The sequence below is a fragment of the Passer domesticus genome, chromosome 31 (genome assembly GCF_036417665.1).
Source record: "Passer domesticus isolate bPasDom1 chromosome 31, bPasDom1.hap1, whole genome shotgun sequence".
In the NCBI taxonomy this organism is placed as follows: Eukaryota; Metazoa; Chordata; class Aves; order Passeriformes; family Passeridae; genus Passer; species Passer domesticus.
In genome coordinates, this window is record NC_087504.1 from 1,441,409 (window position 1) to 1,464,512 (window position 23,104).

The 23,104-nt window shown below is 49.7% G+C and overlaps 2 protein-coding genes and 1 long non-coding RNA gene across 4 annotated transcripts; 2 read left to right on the top strand and 1 right to left on the bottom strand.

Annotated features, from left to right (window-relative positions):
• Nucleotides 1-1,107: 1,107 nt before the first annotated feature.
• LOC135287814 (keratin, type II cytoskeletal 6A-like) lies at nucleotides 1,108-7,718 on the top strand. The gene is made up of 9 exons (XM_064401032.1): nucleotides 1,108-1,869; nucleotides 2,426-2,640; nucleotides 4,257-4,317; nucleotides 4,927-5,022; nucleotides 5,272-5,436; nucleotides 5,810-5,935; nucleotides 6,137-6,357; nucleotides 6,652-6,686; nucleotides 6,843-7,718. The coding sequence occupies exons 1-9, from the start codon at nucleotides 1,300-1,302 to the stop codon at nucleotides 7,133-7,135; spliced, it is 1,782 nt and encodes a 593-aa protein (XP_064257102.1). The 5' UTR covers nucleotides 1,108-1,299; the 3' UTR covers nucleotides 7,136-7,718.
• Nucleotides 7,719-8,336: 618 nt separating this feature from the next.
• Nucleotides 8,337-14,510, bottom strand: LOC135287845 (uncharacterized). Of its 2 annotated transcripts, XR_010351326.1 has the most exons (4): nucleotides 13,379-14,510; nucleotides 12,022-12,066; nucleotides 11,530-11,643; nucleotides 8,337-9,724 (listed from the first exon to the last, which is right to left on the bottom strand). It is a non-coding gene; the product is annotated as an uncharacterized LOC135287845 (long non-coding RNA). The 2 variants fall into 2 exon arrangements; XR_010351324.1 differs by having other exon boundaries at nucleotides 12,022-14,510.
• Nucleotides 14,511-14,548: 38 nt separating this feature from the next.
• LOC135287822 (keratin, type II cytoskeletal 6A-like) lies at nucleotides 14,549-19,180 on the top strand. The gene is made up of 9 exons (XM_064401039.1): nucleotides 14,549-15,142; nucleotides 16,076-16,290; nucleotides 16,799-16,859; nucleotides 17,053-17,148; nucleotides 17,361-17,525; nucleotides 17,697-17,822; nucleotides 18,064-18,284; nucleotides 18,531-18,562; nucleotides 18,669-19,180. Exons 1-9 carry the CDS (start codon nucleotides 14,648-14,650, stop codon nucleotides 18,863-18,865), a joined length of 1,608 nt encoding a protein of 535 aa, XP_064257109.1. The 5' UTR covers nucleotides 14,549-14,647; the 3' UTR covers nucleotides 18,866-19,180.
• Nucleotides 19,181-23,104: the final 3,924 nt, after the last annotated feature.

Here is a 23,104-nt window from a genome sequence, read left to right on the forward strand (position 1 = left end):
GTGGGCAGAATCCAGTTCACAAAAGTGAGGGGGAGGCATTTTGAGTGGGAATGAAGGGATTTCTTCTCCTGTATCTCGTGTCCAACTCTTCATGGACACAAGTGAAGGAACCCCAGCTCTCAGGCCTTTATAAGACCCAGATTCATTGTGGTGGTTGAAACTCCTGCACAAGGGTTCATCCAGTAACAACATCAAGAGGCAAAAGCTGTTTTAGAAAGTTTTTCCAACTGTGTGATCTCAGTGGAGTGAAGGAGGGGCTGGGAAGGAAAGTGTGTGAATTCCCCTCCACAGAACATCTTTTAGAGCCAGCAATGACGTGGAAACTGTTGGATAAATATAAGGGGGGGGCGGAGGGAGGCAGAAAAAGTGATAAAAATACCACTTCAGATGGAGCTTTTGAACCCTGAGCCTAACAAGGAGGTACTATAGAGCCACAATAATTTCAAGCAGTTTTTTAGTAGTATTTTATAAATCTCTATTAAGGAAAGTAGTATTTAATCTATTTTGATGTGATTTTGGAAAAAGCATTTACTTGCTGTCTTTCAAAATTGTGTTAACTAATTCCCCACATGCCCCTGGAATGAGGGTAGATGATTTTTGGTAAGACCCCAGAAAATACTGCCATGACACAACTTCCACTCAGTTCATCTCCTCAAGCCCATGACCATTTACATCCAAAAAAAAAAAAAAAGTCAAACTTGAATGTTAAAAAAAAAGCACAATGTCAGCAGTGATCATTAAAATCACCTTCAGACCCAACTTTCCCGAGCCAACAACAGGACACGCATTGCCAGTCACAGAGCTGGAAACCTTGGAAAAGCCCCTATTTTTCTTGCCTATGCAACGTGTTAAACCTGAAAATGCGACTTGCAAAATCTTCGCTTTGCTCAAGCGAGCAAGTCCTTGTCTCGCCTGAGGGAAAGCAGCTCCCAGGGTCTTGGGAATCATGTTGCATCCTGCCCTGAGTGCAGACCTCGTCCCATTCAATGCTAATTCCATGACTCAGAGCGGCGGCTTTGGTGGAGGGGGGAGCTCCCTCTCGCCGTTACTTTCCTGCCTGCAAACAATGCATTTTTCAGCGCCTTGCCATAGCTGAGGTGTGTTTGACAAGGCAAGTTGCTGCAAGGCACGTCAAGTTCTGAATTCCCGTGCCAAGTTTTCCAAGCAGATAAAAGAGGAGGCTCCCAAGCTCTCCCATTACAGGGGTTTCTGTCTCCATTGCCCTCTGCTCTTTTCCTGCTGCGCAGCCTTTTTCAGTTTTCCTCTCTCCGACTCTTTGTCTTCCCAACTGAACCAGCCATGAGCCGTATCTCTTTCAGATCATCTACTGGAGGGGGCATGAGGGGCTTTAGCTCAGGCTCTGCTATTGTAGGAGGTAGTGGTGGTGGGACCAGAAGCAGCTTTAGCTCCGTCTCTGTCTCCAGAGTTGGAGGAGGAAGAGCTGGAGGTGGAGGAGGCTTTGGAGCTGGCGGTGGCTTCGGCAGCAGAAGTCTCTATAACTTGGGTGGAAGCAAGAGAATTTCCTACAGCTCGGTCGGTGGAGGTCTACGGAGTGGAGCCGGGGGCGGATATAGCTTCGGTCTTGGCTATGGTGGCGGAGCAGGCGCTGGCTTTGGCTTAGGAGGAGCCGGTGGTGGTGGTGGCTACGGGCTGGGAAGTGGATTTGGGCTGGGAGGGCCCGGATTTGGTGGCCGAGGTGGCCCCGGGTTCCCTGTTTGCCCACCTGGTGGCATCCATGAAGTGACTGTCAACCAGAGCCTCCTGGCACCCCTCAAGCTGGATATCGATCCGGAAATCCAGAAAGTGCGAACACAGGAGAGGGAGCAGATCAAGACCCTCAACAACAAATTTGCCTCCTTCATTGACAAGGTGAGAGTTTGGTCTGAACCATCGAGCCACGCATGCTATCAGTTGCCTCGGGAAAAAACTTCAGGAAGAAACTTCATTTGGATTTAGGGACTTGCCTGAACTGATCCCAGCCGACAAACAACATGGGCTTGGCTGAAAACTAAAAACTGTTTAATGTTTCCTCTTAGCAAGGATGAGTTTTTCAGCACCTTTATATTATAGATAAAGTACTTCTCTCTCTTCCTCGTAAAAACAATCCTGGGGTGGATGAATCTTCTACTCTACAATGGGATACAACCAGTTTAAACCAGTAAGGTGGGCTGAACGTCTACTGGGGGGAGAAACATTAAGTTGCAAGAACGGGTGTTTGGCCTGATTAAAACTCCTGAAAAAAATCTTGCTAAACATCTCCAGAAGCTTCCAATACTTTTAAGAATCCAACGCCCTAAACTGGTACGCTCCTAATAATTTCCTTCTGATTGTCCCAACACCTCTGGACCTTTTCTGTTGATGATTCCACCTTTTCCTGGCAGTTGTGAGGTTTTTCACATATGTCCCTGGTTTTGTTTCTCCCCAGGTGCGCTTTTTGGAGCAGCAGAACAAGGTGCTGGAGACCAAGTGGACCCTCCTCCAAGAGCAGGGTCACACTGTCACCAGGAAGTCCCTGGAGCCCATTTTTGAAGCCTACATCAACAACCTCCGGCGGCAGCTCGACAGCCTGATGGGAGAGAGGGGCCGGCTGGACTCCGAGCTCCGGAGCATGCAGGACATGGTGGAAGACTTCAAGAACAAGTAAGGGATCCCGCTCTGCAGCGTGAGTCGTTCCAGCCAGGAAAATCTGGGCTGGTGCTCGTTCCTGCTGGTGCACACTTGATGTTTGATCCGGGTTCCTCTTCCCAGCATAAAATATGTTCCCAGAATTACCCCTTGTTATTTTACACTTATCACAGGCAAGGTCAGTGTTTAGCACAGAATTCCTGGGGAACTGCTCCAGCACAACAGAGGTCACAGTCTGATCCCTGGACTTTCCTGAAATAATATACCAGGAGACAGAAAAAATAGTAAATTGTGAGGATAATAGACAGGCAAAACCAGAAATGTAGCAAATAAACTTCCAGCTCCAAAAATCCCCCATTTCCCATTATGTGAAGGAAATTTCCAGAGGGTCCAGGTGACTGGGAGTGCTCGGGCTCGCTCAGCTCCCATCACTTGGAAGATGATCAGCCCTTTGCCAAAAATTTCCCTGGGGAGGGCATTAGCCTCCTGCTGGGATCCAGTGGAGGGGGGATGGATCATTCTCAGGACATGCCAGTCAGCACCTGCTGCCTGGAGGGGATTTTTTGGGGGGGATTTTTAGGTGAGGCCATTGACTTTTATTTGGCTGAGAACAAACAATATGTCTCTTCTTCAACCAGTCCTGGCTGAAAATTTGAGAATCACCCTGCAGGGCTGGAATATGTTAATATTAGGTAGTTAAGCATGGGAAGAGACAGATTTTTAGGAGTGGGACTGGGAAGACAACACTTAGATCCAACAGGAGGGACTGGCAGAACTTCTGGTGTGGTTTTGGGTGCTTTTGAGGTCTTGAAATGTGTTCTGGGCTTTTAGAAATACTGGTTAGGCCCCAAATTATGAATTCTACAGTCTGGATTTCAGAGTTACCTCCTGGGAAAGAGAACACATTTTGTTTTAAGTCTAGAGTTTGTTCCCAGTCCACTGGCTTATTCCCACCTCTTCCTTTGTCCACTAAGAGATCCAGCTGCAGGGAAAACTCTGCCAATATTGGTGAGAGGACTGGCATGAATCTGCCTTTGAAAGCCAGGTTTTGTCTCAATAGCCTGCATGTTTTGTCTACTTTCTAGCTAAGCCCTGCCCTGATTATCTGATGAGAGAATGTTGCTCAGAGCCATAGAAAGTTCCACAGAACCACTGTCAGAGCAGTAATGATCCTCTCTTGCACAACCATGGAGTTTTTTGTTTTAATTAAATGCTGCAGTGGGTTCTTCAGAGTCATTAGCATTATTATAATATCAAATACCAAATGATTGCTTTATTATACATTTGTAGGCATTGCAGTGCAGCTTTGTTGAAAGTCTTTTGCATAACTTTGCTTGGAGCGAAGGTCACCAGGAATGGCTGCTCCTGCTTCCTGCCAAAACGGGCTCTGAATCTGCACATTTATGTATGAGCTTGACTTTATGGGCAGTGATTAAAATATATTAATTTAACTGGGACTACTCACACCACTGAGTCCCACAGTTCAAAGACACTAATATTTGCTCTGCGTCTGCTCTGGATAAACAAGTGGGAGTTGGGAACATATCCATGAGCCACAACTGATGATTTGGGAATGAGGCGCTCCCACCTCTTCATTCCATCCAATCCCCCTCACTCTTTTATCCTGGCAGATATGAAGATGAGATCAACCGGCGCACAGGTGCTGAGAACGAGTTCGTGGTCCTCAAGAAGGTGACTGGGTTGGGAATTATGGGCCAGGAAATAGAATTAACTCACCTTGCAGAGTTCAAGCAAGACTTGGTGGGAGTTGGGGTCCTTCACCCTCACGACTGGGTCAAGCTGGGAGATCAGCACATGCTGGGCTGGGTCCTCCTGAGGCCAGAATGGGCACAACCTTCTCTGTGCCAACAGGGCTGCCCTCTTTTCTGGTCTCTTGCGGCTCAGCTCAATTCAGTCTCTGGTCACGTCCTTGTGAGTCAGAGCTTTGCCTTCTGCCCATGAACCTGGTTCTGGCTCACAGCCAATGTCCAGCTTTACATTAAAAAATACCTTGATCACAGGGACTTAAAAATGAACCAAAGGAACTGCTGGCAGTAGCACAGGTTGCCTAGGGAAGCTGTGGCTGCCCCATCCTTGGAAGAGTCCAAGTCAGTATGGTCTGTTGGAAGATGTCTCTGCCCATGGCAGGGGTGGGAATTGAATGAGCTTTCATGTCCCTTTCAACCCAAATAATTCCATGATTCTATGAATAACAGACCTGAAGCAGACATGGTCCCATTGGTGTCCTGAAGCCCCTTTGTGTTCTGGTTTCTTTAGAAACCATTGGTATCCTCTCTTTAGGACGTGGATGGTGCCTACATGAACAAGGTTGAGCTCCAGGGCAAGGCCGATGCGCTGGCAGAGGAAATCAACTTCCTGAGAGCTCTGTATGAAGCGGTGAGTGGTTCCTGGAGAGCATCCCCCAGCTCCTGCCCCATGGATCTCACACCCAGGGCTCTATGGGACCAGAGGAGAAGGTGGTCCCAACCTTTTGGGAATGATAATGCAGAAATAAGTTACAAAATGGAGATGGAGCAAGGAAATACAAAAAACCATCTTGGCGGGGAGGACTCCCAAATCACCTCATCTCTGTGGTTTCCACCATGGACACCAGATCATTAACTTCATTTTTTGCATCTTCTGCAGGAGTTGTCTCAGATGCAGCAGCAAGTGTCTGACACCTCAGTGGTGCTGTCCATGGATAACAACAGGAACCTGGACCTCAACAGCATCATTGCCGAGGTCAAGGCGCAGTACGAGGACATCGCCAACCGGAGCCGCGCCGAGGCCGAGGCTTGGTACCAGAACAAGGTGGGTAACCGGGGTGACCATTTCTGTGGTCAGAAATGATCAGAAATTATTTCCCATCAGTTGAGGGGAGACAGGGATGAGATGTTCAAAAGTTTTGACTTTGGGCTCACAGAGTCACTGGCAGAACTGGCCTTAAACACTTCCCCTTCCAGCTTCTTGTAGGTGATAATGCCCAGGTCCTCTGTGCCATCAGGCACTGCCTTCCCAGCAGATATTGAGAGTAAAGAGCAAGTGCCATTATTGCATGGGCAGATTTCAGAGAAATCTTGTCCCTTTAATCCTCATCCAGACCTGCACTTTGTCCCCTGAAGTCCCCTCAGCTTTCCCTGAGCTCCGAGTGCTCACCAGTGCTTTCCTCCTTTCCCTGCACCAGTATGAGGAGCTCCAGGTCTCTGCTGGGAGACACGGGGATGACCTGAGGAACACCAAGATTGAGATTTCAGAGATCAACCGGATGGTCCAGAGGCTGCGGAATGAGATCGACAGCGTGAAGAAACAGGTAGGAGAGGGATGGTCCTGCAGAGCAGGAGGAGGTGGGTGGGAGGTGATGGTGGTCAGACACAGCAGGAAGAGCCAGGTCCCATCAGGAGCCCTCAGTGCCATCCTGGGGGCCACCAGGCACTGTCCACAACCCCCCAGCAACAGAGAGAGTGGTTTGGGGAGCCCAAATGAAACAACTGCCTGTTCTGCCCACTCCCAGTGTGCCAACCTCCAAGCAGCCATCGCTGAGGCCGAGGAGCGAGGGGAGATGGCCCTCAAGGATGCCAAGGCCAAGCTGACCGAGCTGGAGGATGCCCTGCAGAAAGCCAAGGCTGACCTGGCCCGGCAGCTCCGGGAATACCAGGAGCTCATGAACGTCAAGCTGGCCCTGGACATCGAGATTGCGACCTACAGGAAGCTGCTGGAGGGCGAGGAGAGCAGGTGAGGACACGTGGACCTGCTGTGTGCTGACCAGGGACCATCTTCTTGGGGTCAACCAGCTCTTCCTGAGGGGCTGGAGCACCAGGGCAGACAGACAGGTGGTTGAAGTGGTGAACTTTGTAGGCAAAGTTTTGTTTCTCCAGCTCTTGCACCTGATACTGATAAAAATGAGCACTGTCACCTTTCATCTGTAACACAGACACACCCCACCCTACTGAAGGCCATGCAGGCCTAATTAGATGGTCTCATGGACAAGGTTTTGGCATTATTGCTCACTTTCCCCTTTCCCAACAGGCTTGCTGGAGAAGGAGTCGGATCTGTCAGTGTCTGTGAGTATGACCTCCCTTCCACCTCTTCATATCCCCCTCCTTCCACCTCTTTGTACCTGCCTCCCACCCACCCTTCACCAAGGGGGTGACGCTGCAGATCTCCCCACCTCGGGAGTCCAGCTGTCCCCTGACACGGGTGCTCCTGGTTTGTTCCAGCCGTGGTCAGCAGCTCCAGCGGGATGGGCTACGGCGGCGGGAGCTGCCTGGGCCTGGGCGGGGGGCTCGGCATGGGCGGTGGCGGCGGCAGCAGCAGCTACACCATGAGCAGCAGCGGCTTTGGAGGCGGCAGCGGAGGCTTCGGCGGCGGCAGCGGAGGCTTCTCCGGGGGGCTCAGCTATGGTGGAGGCAGCTCCTTCAGCTCTGGGAGCAGCCGGGGCGTCAACGCCAGCACGGGAGGCAGTGTCAGGATCGTTTCCAAGACCACCACCAGCAAAAAGACCATCAGATAAGGCTGGCAAGCACATGGCCGTCGGCAATTCCGGCCTCTGCCCTGCAGATCATGGTGTAAATAGCTGCGCTAGAGCCTCTCCTTCCTCCGTCCTTCACCTCTGGGGCAGCAGGGGGGACCAGGACCCCTCTGTGAGAATCTGGAGCACCTTTGGCTGAAGCACAGGTTGTAACAGGTCACTGGCCGGGCATGGACCCCATGGTGCCCCTCTGTCAGCAAGCCCTTGCTCTCTCCTCCAAGTCAGGCATTCAAAGGGAAACGGAAGCACTATGGAACAGGGACAACCATTTCGTTCATCCCATTCCAAGGGTGAATCACAGTCTTGTGGAACCACAGTCCCAGGTCCTCAGCAGTGAAAACACCTCCATGAGGCTCTAAAAGCCTCTGCCCCCCAACACATGTTACAACCTCCAAAGGTTTTGTCTGCAATTCAAGGTTTCTTCCAGCCCCTTCTTTTTTCTCCGGCACTTATGGGAAAGGTTTTTGCTTTGTGTGTATAAGATTTTTAGCTACTCATCCTCGTGGCTGCAGCCTCCTCACTTCCCTGCCTAACCAACTGTAAGGTCCAATAAAAGAGCATTTGTAATTTTTAAACTCTGCTGGGTTTTGGCTTTTCTTCCCTTGTCCTGCTGTGGGTGTTGGTCTGTGCTGTGTCCCTGCTGCACTGGGGACACCCTGAGGGCAGTTCCTGAGACGGGATTGGCTCCTTGAGGAAACAAAATTCAGTTTTAGGACTTGGGCTCTAGGACAAACTGGGGCAAATGGAAAGGAGGGTGAGATGAGCAACCTGGTCTATGGAAGGTGCTCCTGCCCGTGGCATGTGGGTGGAACTGGATGGGCTTTAATGTCCCTTCCAACCCAAACTATTCCATGATTCTCTGGATGGAAAACTGAGGCACACGAAGGAAAAGCTGCCTCAGAACAGAGCCAAAAGCTGGATGAAGCCCACTGCGGTGGTTAACTGCAAAGTTGCCCTTTCTGCCTGTCACTGCAGGAGGAAGGAAGTGCACGGAAGTGGGGAAAAGGAAGGTGATTCCCAAGGGTTTATTTGGGATTCACGGGCTGGCTCATGCAGGGCATGGCTCAGCCATTAGCTTGTACAAACAGGAGTATATTGTACATCAGAGGAGCCCACCTCTGGCATCAGCACCATGGCAAGGACACAAGCGAGATTGGCACACAGCAGGGAGGGCTTGGAGCAGGTGGGTATTGCCCTGGTTGGGAAGAGCAGCTGCAAGGGCAGGCACAGGGCGAGGCACCCAAAATCTGCACACACACAGTTTGCACACTGAGGTTTCTCTGGGATGTGCAAATATCCTATGAAACATCCTGGCTGCTCATCTGCAGGGGCAGTTTCAGGGCCTCAGGTTCATTTGGAGTGGACCCAAGGTCTGCCAAGGTGCCCACAGCACTTCAGTCTCCTGGTTTCCACCCAGCTGCCCGGGAGATTTCCATGACCTGCCTGGGTGGGGGGGTCTCAGCCGAGATCTCATACCAGCCCCGGGCTCCCTCCTGTGGCTCCACAGGCATCTCCTTGTCCCTGCCAGTGCCAGGTGTGGATCCTGGCAGGAATGGGGAGCACCAGGCAAGGTGGGAATCCAGCCCCCATGGCAGGACAAGAGACATGGGCAAGGAAAGAGCCAGGGCAGAAGGGGGGCAGATGAGGAATGTCCCACAGCCCTTTGAGAATGCTGGTCCCAAAAGGAAATGGTCAGTGCCCATCAACCCATCCCTCAATCCCTGCAACCTCCAGCCAGGGGTGGAGAGGAGAGGGGCTGTAAGCCATGTCTACCAGAAAAAGCCCCTTGTGCAACATTCCAGAGCTGCTTTCCAGGGAAAAGCCTCCAAGCTCCCACTCCAAGGGGACCCCCTCGTCCATCACCTGGTGCAGGTGTGAGAATCCCAGCCAAGCCAGCCGAGCATCTCCAGCAGGTGGGGACCCAGAGCAGGGAAAGGGATGGTCCCGCCCAATGGTCCTGTGGTGGGGTGAACATCCTGAGACTCCACTCCAGCACCTGGAAAGGGCCATGGAATGATGTCTTGGGAGAGCTGGGACAGCCCATTTGCACCAGAGGAGGTTTTATGGTGGGTGGATGGTTGGGCTCCATTAATTGAAGAGTTTCACCCACTTTTCAAGCATCTGGCCTTGTTTCTTAGAATGATTTGAGGGAATGGGGACAAGCTCCCAGAGCTGAGGTGGTGGTTGGAGGCAGAGCAGCCCAATTTGTTGGGTTTTATTACTGAAAATGTCAAATCTGATGGTTTTAATCCAAGTTGCACAACACGTTGGACCATTTGCCACATCAACACATGGGTCCACCACCAATGAACCGTCCATGAAACATCTTTGCCAAATTCTTACCCATCCCCATGGCACCAGAACAGCTCCTAAGCCTCCGTGAGCCAGTGCTGGGTCTGTCTCCTGCACTCTGAGGGTGAGGATGCAGCCAAAAAAGCCCTGAGCAGCTCTGTGTGTTTTCTGTTTCCAGTGAAGTGTTCTAAGAGCCCATCCTGGCACGTCTTCCTTGTGAATTTGCAGAGCAGATGCAAAAAACTGTATTCAACTTCCACCCTCCTGATTTGCAGAGACCTGAAAAATTTGACATATTCAAGTCAAATGTGACATGTGATTTTAGCAGCCACCAAAACACCAGGTGAAACATTTTCTAAAACCCAGCATTTAATTTCAACATTTCCTATGGGAATGATCTTGTCCCAAAACACTGAACCAACTCCCCTTAACAATTCCAAAATGAAACTTTGCAGCTTTTTTTGACTCAAAAGCAGAATTTCCAACAAAGAAAATTATTTTAATTTGCAAATTGTTTATTTGCACAGGCTGTAAATGAAACAAGACACGAAATGCCTGCAGGGAAGGCAACACAGGATGCAGCAAATCCAGAGTGGAACAATATTCCCAGCTGCCATCTGCTCAGCTGGAGCAACATTTGGCTGCCCAAAGCAGTTGGAGGTCAGGAATGGAACCAATCCCTTGGGACAGCTGAGTGGTAAATAAACACGAGGCCCCCTGGAATCGCTGCCCTATGACTGGATCCACTTTACAGGACATATGGATAATCCTTGTTTGTCTTCCCAGCTCCTTGTGGTGATCCAGGTTTGTTTTAAGAGGGAGAATTTAAGCTCCACACCTGCACTGTGGGTCTTCAGAAGGAAAACCAAGCCAGGAGCAGGATGGAGCTGAGGGATGTGGAATGTGCACAGAGCTTGCTAAAACTGTGGGACTCCCCAGCCACACTGTTTCCAGGGCTCTGTGTTTTTTACTGAGAGAATAGATGTGCCCCAGGGCCAGGAGAAAGGATGGGATAGAACAAATACCCTGTGACCACCATCAGCCTTTGGAGTTCATGTTTTCACGTGGGGTCACAGCCCCAGCAGCCCAGCCCAGGGCAGGGGATTCTCCAAAGGCATTACAAGGAGATGTGGAGGATCCAGGTTCCTTCAGGGGCAATTAGCCAGGCACCAGAACAGGCTAAAGGAGGTACCAGACCCCTCTAAAATCTGAGGGTATTTCATGATACAGCAGACCCCAGGGAGAACAAACCCTCCCAGGCGTGTGCCAGGCAGCAGGGATGGAGCTTTGTAAAGCCTGGAGTGCACCAAGAGTCTCCATGCTGGCACAGAAAACAATTATCTGGGGAAAGCAGGTCACACCTACACTTCAAAGTCGCCCAGGAGCTGGAGCTGACTGGCCTCCAGATACTGCTGGGAACAGGCCCAAAGGACCCAGCACAGGGCAACACCTATGGGAAAACTTCAGAGGAGCTTGTCCTAATTCATCCCTTCAGGAAATGGGATTCATGGACACTCGCCTCCCACCCAGAAGGTCTCAGAGGGGCCTGGCCCCACGGCACAGGGATGCTGTGAGTTCAGTGGTCTCCTGTGGAAAAACCTCAGTCTTGCTGGCCTTCATTAACGTGAGATGAAATAGTAAATTACGCCCAAAATGAGTCGGGTTTGAATTTAGCTTGGAAGCCCAAGTTTAACCCAAAGGCTTTAATTTAAGAAATTAACCTAAATTACAGCCTTGACTTTGCTGATAATTAAACTGAGATTAGGTAGCACAGGTGAACCAATGCAAGGTACTTTGACATGCTCTTGTTTTACAAATATGGTTATTTTTTGCAAACAAAACACAGAGAGGAACATCCAAAAATTTCAGCCTGAGAAGTTGCATCAGATGTAGGATTCTGAGATGGATCCTGGACAGGAGCAGCGGAGTAGAGGGATGGAGAGGAGGTGATGAGAAGCTGTTAGAGACATCCCTGTTCACTAAACCACAGTAAAATGGCTCAGATTTCTCACTAAAGGGGCTGGAATAGCATTTATTGCCCTGACAGAGGCAGAACTCCCTAATCTCAAAGGAGAAGTTTTTACCTTGACAGCAGCATGGTGACAGATGCAAATTCAGCCAAGACTTTACTCCCAGGTTTACAGCGTTTGTAAAGTGTTCTCCTGCCTCTCGCTCTGGGCTGGCAGCGACTGCTCATCCTGGTGGAAGGAAATGAGGAGGGGGAGGGAAGGGAGCTCCAGAGCCTCCCCAGCCCCTCTCACAACAGAGGAACTCTGGCCCAAAGGGACCTGCCCAGACACAGCTCCTGAGGTGGGATCAGGAGGAAAAGCTCCCGAGCAGTGGGTGAGCTCCAGCACCATCCTCTGGAGCCTCTGTATCAGGAGGTCCCTGCACCAGAGCAGCAAATCCATTCCATGTCTGGAGCTGCAGGAGCATGGGAGACACTCCCCCAGGAGCTACCTGGAAACTCTGTGTTTCATCAACAGAGCAGGGTGGGGACCCCCCTTTCCATCAGCCCATACCCCAAACCTGTAGCTACAGCTCCTTGTGCTCCCAGTTCTGCCTTTTGTAATTACCTCTGAAATTCCTTCCGGATGAGTGACGACCACATCACCTCCACCCTGGCAGAACACGGAATGGAAAGAAATTAATTCCTTCTCAGTTGCTTGGAGGAGCTGCATTATTACTACTGTTATTAACCATGGGCTCCAACGCACTCAGTGGATTCCTTAGCCAAAAAAAGACAAGTTTCAGATGCAAAGGGAGCCTGAGGGGAAAAAGGAAAGCACTGACACATCCCACTGGGAGAACTGGGGGAGCTCTGCCCTGCACATCCAGACTCCCCACGTTGTGTATCTCCCTGGGGAGGATCTGCCCTTTGGTGCTGATCTCCACTGGAAAAATTGGAATAAAACTCATTTCAGGTACTCAGAGCTAGGGGAGATGGAGAGAGCTGAGAGAGTATCCCCAAAGGAACCATGGGCTGGCAATGTCCAGCTGCTTTTGGATGTCTTACAGTCATGGAATGGTTTGGGTGGGAAGGGACTTTAGAGCCCACCCCATCCCTGGCATGGGCAGGGATGCCTTCCACTGTCCCAGCCTGGTCCAGCCTGGCCTTGGACAATTCCAGCCACAGCTTCTCTGGGCACCCTGTGCCAGGGACTCATGACGCTCACAGGGAGGAATTTCTTCCCAATATCCAACCTAATTTTCCCTTATTTTTCAGTTGGAAATCTTTCTGCCTGGGACTGGAATCCAGCATGTGGGAATGAATTGCATGACCTCAAGTCCTGATATGTGTCTGTTGGTGGGCAAAGCCCCCAGACTGATCAATAATCCTTTCAAAAGTGCCCTTTGGACACAGACTTTGCTTCTAATCTGTTTGCATCCAGCTCCCAGGGGTTCAGAGTCAGACTCAGTGACACGGCCTCACTGTGCAAACCTGCAGGATTCAGCCCTTCCTTGCAATAAAATCTCAGTCTGGCAATAAACATAAAACCAACCTGACAAATCCTGCCTAAGAATAACATTCAATTTAAAACCTCCATTGCAAACATCTCCTCTCAGACAATTGGAAAACAAGGCTGACACAAGAAATTTCTGGGAGTTTCCTGCATTTGGATACGTCACCAGGCAGGGGCAGATGGAAGCACAACTGCCCCCACCAGGGTGATTCCTCATTATTCTGTTGATTCCTCATTATTCCGTTCTTCCTGTCCTCTGCTCTGCAGCCAGCACAAGGAGAAGCTGCTCAGAGGTATACATTTACAATTTCAGCCTTTTGTATAAATAAATTAAATACAAATCCTGTTTTCCTGAACAACACAAAACACCACAAGCACTTTTTGTCCCTCAAAATGAATTATTTTTTTACATTTTTATCTTTTATTTTTACTCAAACCACCTGTTAAATACAAAGGGCTGTGCTGATACCTGTGGTGGGAAAGACCCAGGATGTCCTAGAGTGGTCCTGGGCAGAGGGAATCCTGTGCTTTCCAGTGGATTTCAGCAGGCAGGATCACACTTCCAGATGTGCTGAAAGAGCTGATTAAATCCTTGGGAAATGACACTGTGTTCATTAAGTGTGCATTGGGAACAGCCCCGGAGCACTCCATTTTCACAGAGCCAGTGGAGTCAAAGCAGTTCCCATTCCCACAATCTTTCCTCCTATGTCTATATTTCTGAGTTGTTTGCTTGTTTGTTTTCATCCTGCTAAAATAAAGTCCAAACCCTCAAACCTGAGGCGGCAGCACATATTTGTGACAGAGCTCAGTGGCAGCTGTCAAAATCCACACAGGAACAAAATGATCTTGTCAAAATATTCCATTTTTATTCATGTAATTATATTTTTTAAGACAGTGCAATAAGCCTGGAGAAGCAGGATTTCCAGCAGCATTTCCAGAGGGACCTGAGCTTTTTAGAGATGGGAACAAAACTGTATCTGCCAATTCCTGTGGTGGCTCCATGTGGTCCATGGAATCACAAGATGGTTTGGATGGGAAGGGACCTTAAGGAGCATCTAGTCCCATGGACAGGGATACCTTCCATAGACCCAGCCTTGGACACTTCCAGGGATGGGGAGTCCACAACCTCTCTGGGCAAATTTCACAAGAATCTTATCACAAAGTTATCCCAAAACCCCAGGATAAAACAGCTGGCTGCAGGGCTGGCTGTGGAACTGGCACCGGTCCCACTCCTAAGGCACAAGGATTTAAACTTTCCCAAGCCCTGCTTGTGAACAAAAGGGGCGAAAGCAATCCCGAGGGATGAAGTTTTCCAATGACAGAGGTGTTGAGTGACAGGCACTTGAGCGGTGTTTTGCTGCCAGTGCCCAGCGTGATTCATCGGCACTTTCCAGCTTTGAAATGGGGACGAGTCTGGCTGTCTACAAAGACCGGCGACAGTTATTCCCAAACAATTCCCTGTTGCTGAGAACCTGGACTGTATTATTTCAGCAGGGCGTGTGTGCAGAGTGAGTTCACTCTCCAGAATGCTGTTGGACATGCCAAGCCTAATTCATCAGAAAGATGATCCACCTCATCCAACCCATCCCAGGCTCATACATGCATAAAAGGGCTCTCCCCAGCCCTTGCAGAGCACAGGTTCACCTCTCTCCTTTCCCTCCTACTCCTTGCTCCAGGCCAGCACCTTTGCTCCTTTATTCTAGCTGCAGCATCCACCCCAATCCAAAAAGCCCCAGCAATGTCTCGCCAGTCCACCGTGAGGATTCAGAGGGGGAGAAGTGGCTTCAGCGCTGCTTCGGCCATGGTCCCCAACACGTGCCGGACCAGCTTCAGCTCCTGCTCCGTCACCCGCCTGGGCAGCTGCAATGCTGGCAGTGGCTTTGCCAGGGTCGGGGGGGGCTTTGGAAGCAAAAGCCTCTACAATGTTGGTGGCTGCAAGAAGATCTCCGTGGCTGGAAGGGGTGGCAGCTTCTATGGCTCGGCAGGGTTTGGTGGTGGCGCCGGGAGTGTGTACGGGGGCGGCTTTGGTGTTCCAGCCAACCTTGGCTATGGATATGGGGCCTTTGGGGGTGGCCCTGGATTCCCAGCTGGGGGCATCCACGAAGTCTCCATCAATCAGAGCCTTCTTAAACCGCTCAACTTGGAGATTGACCCTAACATCCAAAGGATCCGAAAAGAGGAGAAGGAACAAATCAAAACCCTCAACAACAAATTTGCCTCCTTCATTGACAAGGTGAGCTTTCCTAAATATCTGATTTTTTTGACAGGGACACTCTTATTTTCTGCTTGATGAGGACAAAAGCCAATCAAGGAGGAATAAAAGTGAGGACTAAGACTGGAAGATGCCCTGGAAGCTCCAGGGAATGGCACCTGTTTCATAGCGGTTGCCATGAATTAATCATCCAATGTTTGAGTTCCTCCTCATTTGCTGCTCCCACATCTCACAGGCAGTAGGGAAAGAAATCTCCAGAGGAGAATCCCACCCTTCTGGAGACTTTAGGCTAAGTATTTCAGGAGCCTTGGGAACAGCTTTGTAGATGATCAAATGAATTGCAGATACCTACCTAAAATGACCAAGAAATTGGCACAAGGGAGAAGCAGCTTCTCAATGCTTGAATTCTCTCAAAGGCATTTAAATCTGTCACCAAAGTGTTTGGATTTTTAGCTTAAAATACCAAAATCTGATCCAAATCTGTCTGTCCACCACATTTCACTGATGCATAAGAACATCTGCTCAGCTCCTGCTCTGGTCAAGCTGCTCCTCTGTAGTTTGAAGGAAAATGCTGCAATATTTTGGACATTAGTAGGGTAGGGGAGCTCTACAGAAGGGAAGGAGAAGCAGCACCTTAACAATGTTATTTTAATTAAAGAGCAAACTCTGCTTTGCTCCTTATGTGATTTTGCTCACATTTTTCACACAAAATCCCTGTACTTGGTTTCAATTTAAACAATGAATGGGAAGCCAAAATATCAAGGGTTTTTCCAGAGTTTCTAACACTGCACAGTCCCTGCAGTCAAACCTCCCAACAGATGAGAATTTGCCTCTGAAAACCAGCTGAAAGGAGCATTTTACCCTCTCAGCCAGTTCTGAGACCCTCCCATTTGCAGGGATATTCTCCCCAGTCTCTATTCTTTCAAAGCCCCTTCAGGATATTTCTCCTTCCAGGTCCGATTCCTTGAGCAACAAAACAAAGTGCTGGAAACCAAGTGGAGTTTGCTGCAGGAGCAGGGAATGAAAACAGTGAGGAACAACCTGGAGCCGCTTTTCGAGACCTACATCAATAACCTGCGGGTGCAGCTGAACTCCTTGCTGAGTGACAAGGGGAGGCTGGAGGGAGAACTCGTCAACACCCAGTACCTGGTCGAGGACTTCAAAAAGAAGTAAGTCTTGAGCTAATGCTCTACTCACCTGGGCAGGTGCAGCCTTTCTCCTCTCAAAATCCTTAAACCAACTGGGGCATCCAGGAGAGTCTGGGATCCTGGAATTCCCGGCGATGACATTTTCTCAAAGAGAAATTTTCTCAGTAACGGAGAAACAGATCCGAGTACGCCAACATTTAGGGAATAATTTGGAGCATGATCAAAGACTTATTAATTAAATTACCTACTGAGAGGGAAAAATTACACAGTAGGTCTGAAAGTTTCAGAGCAGCACATTTCATTTGCTTAAAACAGCAGAAGGAGGATGACTAATGGCCAGAAATAAGTAAAAAATAATGGATTTGTTCGAATTGTTTTGATGTACTTGTTTTAACTGGTTCAGCTCCTGGTCTCTCATTGAGGGAAAAGAGCATTGTATGCAAAATGCTCTGAAGGAAATTAATTCCAGCAAACTCAAATCTTTCTGTTACCTGCCCAAACAAAAACTCCCTGTGCCGTCCTCTTTTAGGTATGAAGATGAGATCAACAGAAGGACCATCGCAGAGAATGAATTTGTGACACTCAAGAAGGTGAGAGCAAATTCCAGGGCACTGTGGGATGGCTCATTATAGAGCTCTGATCACCCACTCAGTCACAAATCCACCCATTACAATTGCAACCCCTTCAGTTTCATTATGGTTTCTTCCCTGGACTGTTATCACAATGCATGTTCCTGATTTACTGATAGGGGTGTAAACCACCCAAGAATCTCTCATCCCCCAGGATGTAGATGCTTCCTACATGAACAAGGTGGAACTCCAAGCCAGGGCAGATGCGCTGACTGAAGAAATTAATTTCCTGAGAGCACTTTACGAAGCAGTGAGTACAACCAGCTCCAAAACATCCCGGCCCCCAGTGAAGAGCTTCTCTCCCTCCAGGAGATGCTAAATCCTTCCCCTCTGTTGAGTTGCACCAACACATGAGCTGTTCAGATAACGATCTGTAACAGCCTCTCCCAGGTCTGCAGCTCACCTGGAAGGGTGAAAAGGCATCTCCCAAGGGGATTACCTCATTCCTTGTGCTCTTTGCAGGAGCTGTCCCAGATGCAGACCCAGATCTCCGACACCTCTGTGGTTCTCACCATGGACAACAATCGGAACCTGGACCTGGACAGCATCATCTCTGAGGTCAAGGCTCAGTACGAAGACATCGCCAACCGGAGCCGCGCCGAGGCCGAGTCCTGGTACCAGACCAAGGTGAAGGATCTGGGGTTTCCATGCTCTTCATATCTTGTCTGGATCAGATAAAGACCGACTCTTCCAAGAAAATACTCCCACCTGTTGATCTGGGTGGGAGGAGGGACTCAGGCTCCTGGTAACTCCAAAAAAGTGGATTTTCCTTTGACTGGTTGTTTCTCTCTGTGACAGTACGAGGAACTGCAGGCCACGGCTGGCAGGCATGGGGACGACCTCCGGAACACCAAGCAGGAGATCTCGGAGCTCAACCGCCATGTCCAGAGGCTCCGATCCGAGATTGACAGTGTGAAAAAACAGGTAAAGGGCAGCAAACCCCACTTTTAACCAATTTACCCCCAGACTTGCAAGGGAGAGGAAGGAAAAGGTTGGCGCAACCTGAGCAGTTCAGCTCAGTTTGACTCTTTTTCATTCAAAAAGAAAACTGTCACTAAATCTGGTGGAGCTGATGGTGCTGGGATAAAACCTTGTGATTACAGCAGGCGTAAAGAACAACCTGGGTCTGGGGTGGGGACTTTGAGCAGAGCTTTGTGTTCCATAGTGTGCCAACCTGAAAGCTGCCATCGCCGACGCCGAGGAGCGCGGGGAGCTGACCCTCAAGGACGCCAGGGCCAAACTGGCCGAGCTGGAGGATGCTCTGCAACAGGCCAAGGCTGACCTGGCCCGGCAGCTCCGGGAGTACCAGGAGCTCATGAACGTCAAGCTGGCCCTGGACATTGAGATTGCGACCTACAGGAAGCTGCTGGAGGGAGAGGAGTGCAGGTGGGTGGGAAGCATCCAGCCGTGGCGCTGGGGATGGCACAGGAGAAGCTCAGCATTTCTGGAATGCTAAGTAAAATCTCAAGAATGGGGAGATTATCCCAGATAATAGCAATAACAAAAATCCATGAATTATGCTGTGATTTTACTTTTCTCCCCAAAGGCCTCTGGGAAATGTATTTTATTGTTTGTTCCCCCCCAATATCAACAGACTTCTAATCCTCTTCCTTGTGTTCTATCCCTGAACAGGCTGGCTGGAGATGGGGTCCCAGTGAATATCTGTAAGTGTCTAAAATATAAGAATTACCCTATTTAAACACTCCTGTGTCTCTACACCAAGAAGCCAATGCCCAGAGATACTGAAACATTTCCTTCTCCTCCTTGCAGCCGTCACCAGAACAACAGTGGGAACGGGATACGGAGGAGGGAGCAACCTCAGCATGGGAGGGGGGATCTGCAATTTGGGGAACAGCTTCAACTGTGGCAGCGTTCCCGGGGTGAGCAGCACCACCCTAGGAGCTGGCAGCAGCTCCAGCATGAAGTTTGTCTCCAGCTCCTCCACCAGAAGAAGTTACAGGAGCTAAAATTCTCCTTCCAGTCACCGCCACGCACCATAAAACACCAAAACTGGTCCTTTACTGGAGCGTGGCAGGGTGAGCACAACCAGGGCCACCTGCACCCCAAGTCCTGTCCCACAGGAGCCTTACTTTAGGAACTCTCTCTCAACTGTGTTGTCTTGCACACATCCTGCTGGGGCTCAGCCCTGGAACCTGAGTCTCACTGGGTTAAATTTGCAGCTAGCTTGCTCCAGCTCAGCAATTTTTTGGCCGGATTTTGTATATAAAATGTGTCCCATGACTGTTCGTCTCTCTTTACTTTCTGGAGTTTGTCTAATAAAAATGCACATGTAATTTATTCTATTTTGTAGTCCTTTTAATTAAAGAGGTGCAAGAGCAAATGCAAACACAGGTAACAAGAACTTTCCCTCAGGCCCTGACCAGTTAAAGGCTCAGATTTTTGCTCCTCACTCAGATTTACTGAATTTCACTGTCAGCAGCCAGAACACCCCAGCCCAGCAGAACCTCAGAGGGAGGTTTGGTGTTGATTTCGACATTCCCTCCCCTCTGTGCAGGGAAAACACCTGGAAGCCAAACACCAGGACACGCCAAGGCAGGAGTCAGGCATAGGGGAAAAGGTCTGAGCTTCATTTACTTTCAGCTCCCAGCCCATCGAGCATCCAAGGGCCTGGATCCTGGGGGTGGGATCCCAGTGCCAGCTGTGTGATGTACTTGCACAAACCTCAAACAAGAGGGAATTAACTCCCAGGGGAGCCAGAGCAACCCCCTGGCCTGTTCAGGTGAATCATCCATCCCAAACCCCTGGTGTCACCCACGCCTTGGAGCCAGCAGTGCAAACATGTGCCTGAGCAGGCTGAGAGCCCTCCCTGGTGCTCATGTTCCCTCCCCTCTAACCACACAGAGGGGCAGGATCAGGTCCATACTCTGGTCAGTAAGAATTATGAACCAGATATGGCCCTACACTGAATTAAATGTCACAAATCCAGTAGCTATTTAAAAACCCAAGAAAGGGGTTTGTTTCACTGTTGAAAAGTGAAAGTCTTCAAGATCCAGTGTTTCTTCATGTTCTTAGGATATGTTGGAGACAAGGTCTTGTTTGGAGAAGGTGGAAGAAAAACCAAAGGAGGTGTAGGGCTTTCAGATGTGGTTCTGACTAATTGGGAGAAATTAATGGAGAAGTAAAAGCAGAGAAACATCTGCAGTGACAGATCTCACTTATGGAAGGCCACTTGAATGAACAAGTGACTGGAAAAAACAGGCCAGCCCTCACTCCCCGGATTTCAATAGGTTCAAGTAATGAGTAGAGGGGCCCTCTTAAGAAAATCCTCATGGATTTGGGGAGATAGAAGGGAACTGGGAGTGCTGGGAAGACAGACTGGATTCAGGGTTTCCTTCAGGACCAGTAGTTTCCCACAGTTTTTTCTAGGATGCCTTGAGCATCCCTGAGGAAATCTCCTTCCTGAAATCTTGCAGGCTTGGTTGTGGATCTGCTGTGGGTCCCCACTCCTGCTCCACCACCTCTCTCAGCAGCCTCCAGGGAAGGAACAATATCCTCTCTCCCTCAGAACAGCAGCCTGGGCCAGGTCACCCAATGGCCTTCCTTCTGCTGCTCAAACACACCCTCCCTAACCACGAGGATATGGGACTGTATAATCCCAGAATCCCTGAGGTTGGAAAAACCCTCCCACATCATGGAATCCAACCTGTGCGATCCCCATCTTGTAACCCAGCCCACAGCACCAAGTGCCAGATCCAGTCCTTCCTTGGACACCTCCAGGGTGGGGACTCCAAACCTCCCTGGGCAGCCCCTGCCAATGGCCACGGAGAAATTCCCCTGATGTCCAACTTCAACCTCCCCTGGCACAGTCTGAGGCTGCTTCCTCTTGTCCTGTTGTTCCCTTGGAGCAGAGCCTGACTGTCCTCTGGCTGCCCGCTCCTGTCAGGGAATTCCCCTGAGCCTCTTTTCTCCAGGCTGAGCTCCCCAGGTCCCTCAGGAGTTCTCCAGACCCTTCCCTGGTGCTCCAGCCCCAGTTACATTCCCATACTGGACACACTCCAGCCCCTCATATTGTGAGGGGTCACTACATGGGGCATTGACAGGAGTCTTGGAGCACCTGCCACCAAAAATATCTGGGGAGTGGGAAGGATGTGGAGGGAATTTTATGAACAGTGTTCTCAGACCTTTTCTTTCTGTGAAAACTGTCCACATTCCACAGAATCATCAGGGTTGGAAGAGACCTTCAGGATGACCCAGTCCAGCCGCCAGCCTAGCACTACCATGATCAACCTACACCCAAATGTGCCAAATCACCCTGATCAAGAAACATCAGAATCTGTCCCAGGAGGGAGTTTCCATCGCTTGTGACACCAACACTTCTCCCATGTCCAACAGGGACATCAGGAGGTGTTGCCCACTGCATCCACACCTGGGTCACAGCACAGAGAGTTCAAAGCCTGTCATCCAGCCCAGGAAATACCAGGGCCAGATATTTGTTCTTCCAGGGCATCACACTTCTGGATACTCAACCAACCTACAGCTGTCCTTGCTGAAAAGCAGGGCCCTGATCTCCAAGCTGTCACCTCCTGCATCCCAAAAGATTGCAGCCATCACCTGGGGCTGGTATTCCAGCAGGAAAAGATGATCCCCATTAATTCCAGCCCAGCCCAGATTAAAGCCTTAGTCATAATGACATGGATGGTGCTGGCACTCAGGGGCCTGGATTTGCAGTGTGTGGAGGGAGCTGATTGCAGGTTGGTGCCCATAAGGATTTTACAGAGTTCTTTAGGACAGCCTGAGGCTCAGTCACAGGAGCTCCTCTCTCTTAAAAACGGCTGCTTGTTGTAACACAGAGGAGCTGAAACACTCCCAAGACAGTTATTGTCATTCCAGGGTGTGTAATGCAAATGTTACAAGAACAGAGAGAAAAATAGAATTAAAAATAAAAAAACTTGGCTGAAAGGCAAAAAGAGATGGTGGGAAACTGCCCATTTCTCTCCTGAGACCTTCTGGTCCCACTCACTTTTTTGTTCAGCTGCCACGTGTGCCAGGACAAGCTCCTGAAAGATGCACCTGCAAAGACTTGTGGCATGTCCCAGTGCCTGAACATGGCTAGAGAAAGCTATGGATTGTCGCTGTTGAGTGAGAAATGACACAGGCTCACCAGAAAGATGATTGGTATAACATGTTGTTTATTTTGGACTGCCTTTTTTTTTTATAAGTTCCTTTGATTTAGATGGACTTGATTGGCTATTTAATTAATATATTTCACTTGGTTGGTTAATTAACAAGATGTCCTTCTCAAAAATAATCTTTGAGAAAAACAAGAAAACAGAGAGTAGGAAAACAACACCTGCAGGTTATTTATAATAATAAGTTATCATTGCTTATCTTCAACTTTCTGAAGTCTTGCAGGCTGATTCTGGGAAAACTAATTTAGTTTTCTCACTCCCTGACCAGGTTGGCACATCCACAATGGATTCCCAGAAATGCTCTGTGGAAGGGCTGCCATCTCCTCCAAGGAGTGGGTGCTCAGCTTGGGCTGACAAACCCTGAGGGCTGCAGGGGCTGGGAAAAGCATGCCCACTCCTGGGCACCCAGCCAAGGCACCAGGAGATTCTTGGGAGCATCTTGCCTGCTCTAGGACAATCCTGTGTGTACTGGAGCTGAGACGCCGTGTCCTTCACCAGGGAAATGTCCTGTTTGGCTTTTCCTGGAAGCCACAGGGGGTAGGAGTGAAGAGAGGTGTCTGCAAGCAATGTTGTAAGCACTGAATTTCCTGGTGAGTAAGACGGCAAAAACAACAGGTGTGGGGAGGGCAGCCTGGTAGCTCCATGTAGAGACAAAGTCGTCCCATGAGTCAGGAAACAGATCAAAAGTCTGCACAGGTGAAGCCCTAAGAAATTGCAGAGTCAGGGTTTGTGGCATCACAGATGACAGAAACTCCCTTCTGGAGCAGGTTCTGATATGTCACCATCTGTTGTAAGTCCAAATCAGGGTGACTTGGCACATTTGGGGACATGGTTTAGGGTGCCCATGGTAGTGCTGAGCTGGCAGCTGGACTGGGTCATCCTGAAGGTCGCTTCTAACCCTGATGATTCTATAGAACATGGGCAGTTTCCACAGAAAGAAAAGGTCTGAGAACACTGTTCATAAAATTCCCTCCACATCCTTCCCAATCCCCAGCTGGTTTTGGTGCGGGTGCTCCAAGACTTGCCCATTACCACCCTGGCCCTCCCTCCATCACC

What these genes read in the sequence shown, in the direction of transcription:
- LOC135287814 (XM_064401032.1), top strand. Translation starts at nt 1,300, where the DNA reads ATGAGCCGTATCTCTTTCAGATCATCTACTGGAGGGGGCATGAGGGGC. An exon ending in TGAGAGCTCTGTATGAAGCG is followed by an intron (nt 5,023 to 5,271) that starts GTGAGTGGTTCC and finishes CATCTTCTGCAG; the next exon opens with GAGTTGTCTCAGATGCAGCA. An exon ending in CTGGAGGGCGAGGAGAGCAG is followed by an intron (nt 6,358 to 6,651) that starts GTGAGGACACGT and finishes CTTTCCCAACAG; the next exon opens with GCTTGCTGGAGAAGGAGTCG.
- LOC135287822 (XM_064401039.1), top strand. Translation starts at nt 14,648, where the DNA reads ATGTCTCGCCAGTCCACCGTGAGGATTCAGAGGGGGAGAAGTGGCTTC. An exon ending in AATTTGTGACACTCAAGAAG is followed by an intron (nt 16,860 to 17,052) that starts GTGAGAGCAAAT and finishes CTCATCCCCCAG; the next exon opens with GATGTAGATGCTTCCTACAT. An exon ending in TGGGGTCCCAGTGAATATCT is followed by an intron (nt 18,563 to 18,668) that starts GTAAGTGTCTAA and finishes TCCTCCTTGCAG; the next exon opens with CCGTCACCAGAACAACAGTG.